Source organism: Echinops telfairi, unplaced genomic scaffold (assembly GCF_000313985.2).
Source record: "Echinops telfairi isolate 266 unplaced genomic scaffold, ASM31398v2 ScPeMD7_29;HRSCAF=101, whole genome shotgun sequence".
NCBI classification, from domain to species: domain Eukaryota; kingdom Metazoa; phylum Chordata; class Mammalia; order Afrosoricida; family Tenrecidae; genus Echinops; species Echinops telfairi.
This window is the reverse complement of record NW_022103926.1, coordinates 1151703-1152779: the sequence shown is the minus strand read 5'-3', so window position 1 is coordinate 1152779 and position 1077 is coordinate 1151703. Positions and strand designations below refer to the sequence as shown.

Sequence of the window (1077 nt, the reverse complement as noted above, 5' to 3'; positions counted from 1 at the left end):
GCAGATTATCACTGTGGTTCCTCATGGGCGGGGCCAACAGAGGGCATTTTCTTTGCTGCTTTTTGTCTTTTATATTTCTCTCCCTGCTCATCTCTGTTTTGGTTTTCTATAAAACCTACTGCCAACAAGGCAATTCCTGAATTTGAAAAGAGTGAGAAGTTAGTACTTGGCCCAAAATGGCATAAGGGGTCAGAGGCCACATACCTAAGGCAGGGACCCCTGGGAACAAAGTGGAGGGGAAGCCCAGAGGTGGCATCTTGCGTTGCCTGACCCTCTCTCTTCCCCCACCAGTACCACAGCAGCCTGGCTTCCCTAAATGGGCTGGAGGTCCACCTGCATGAGACGCTTCCCAAGGACGCAACTGCAGGGGGTGGCCCGTACAACTTCACACACTTCGACAGCGTGCAGAAGGTGCTGACAGGTAAGGCATGGGCACCGCTACCACTGCAGGGGATGAGAGTTCCCAACCCAGCTGAAGCCAGATGTGCCAGCATCGCTGCTGCTGAGGACTGGCCTCAACCTGGCCGATGCTCGCTGGGGACAGGGGCAGCCTGGACTTTGTCCAGCAGGCTCAGTCTGTCTTCCAGAACCCTATGGGCATGTGGGAGGCCCTGAGGCATGGAAGGAGAGGACCGGCTGTCATTGTTTCTGTCTTCCTCCCAAAGCAAACCTGCCTCCGGTGGCTACAGCCCAGGACCGCCGCTTCCTCCAGGCCGTGGGCCTGATTCATTCCGACTTTGCAGGGCGGCCCGCTCTGTACGAGGTGACCGTCAGGTGAGCCCCCCTCACGTGGCTGGCTGCCTCTGGTCAGAGTGCTGCTCAGTGAGGGGGACATTCAGTCCCCCACGCAGGGCCCCTTTCTCTGCTCCTGCTGTCCCCATCACTGCTCTCCTCTGTGTTCTCTGAACCCCCCTGGGTGAGTGAAGGGGCCGCTGCCCACCCACCACTGCCATCAGCCTCCCCACAGCACAGCTCCAGGCCACAGTCACCGGGCTGGCATCTGAGGGCAGGTTTGTGCCCACAGCCACTGTTTTGAGAACTGGTTGTGTTAGTTGGGGTGTGTGTGTGTGTGTGTGT

The 1077-nt window shown here is 58.2% G+C and overlaps 1 protein-coding gene across 1 annotated transcript in view; it reads left to right on the top strand.

Moving 5' to 3' along the window:
- HPS4 (HPS4 biogenesis of lysosomal organelles complex 3 subunit 2) overlaps positions 1-1077 on the top strand; it is a 44324-nt gene that overhangs the window by 24360 nt on the left and 18887 nt on the right. Inside the window, exons 11-12 of the mRNA XM_004715336.2 lie at positions 292-421; positions 666-774. Coding sequence (XP_004715393.2) covers positions 292-421; positions 666-774 — 239 coding nt within the window. The remainder of the gene's footprint in view (positions 1-291; positions 422-665; positions 775-1077) is intronic.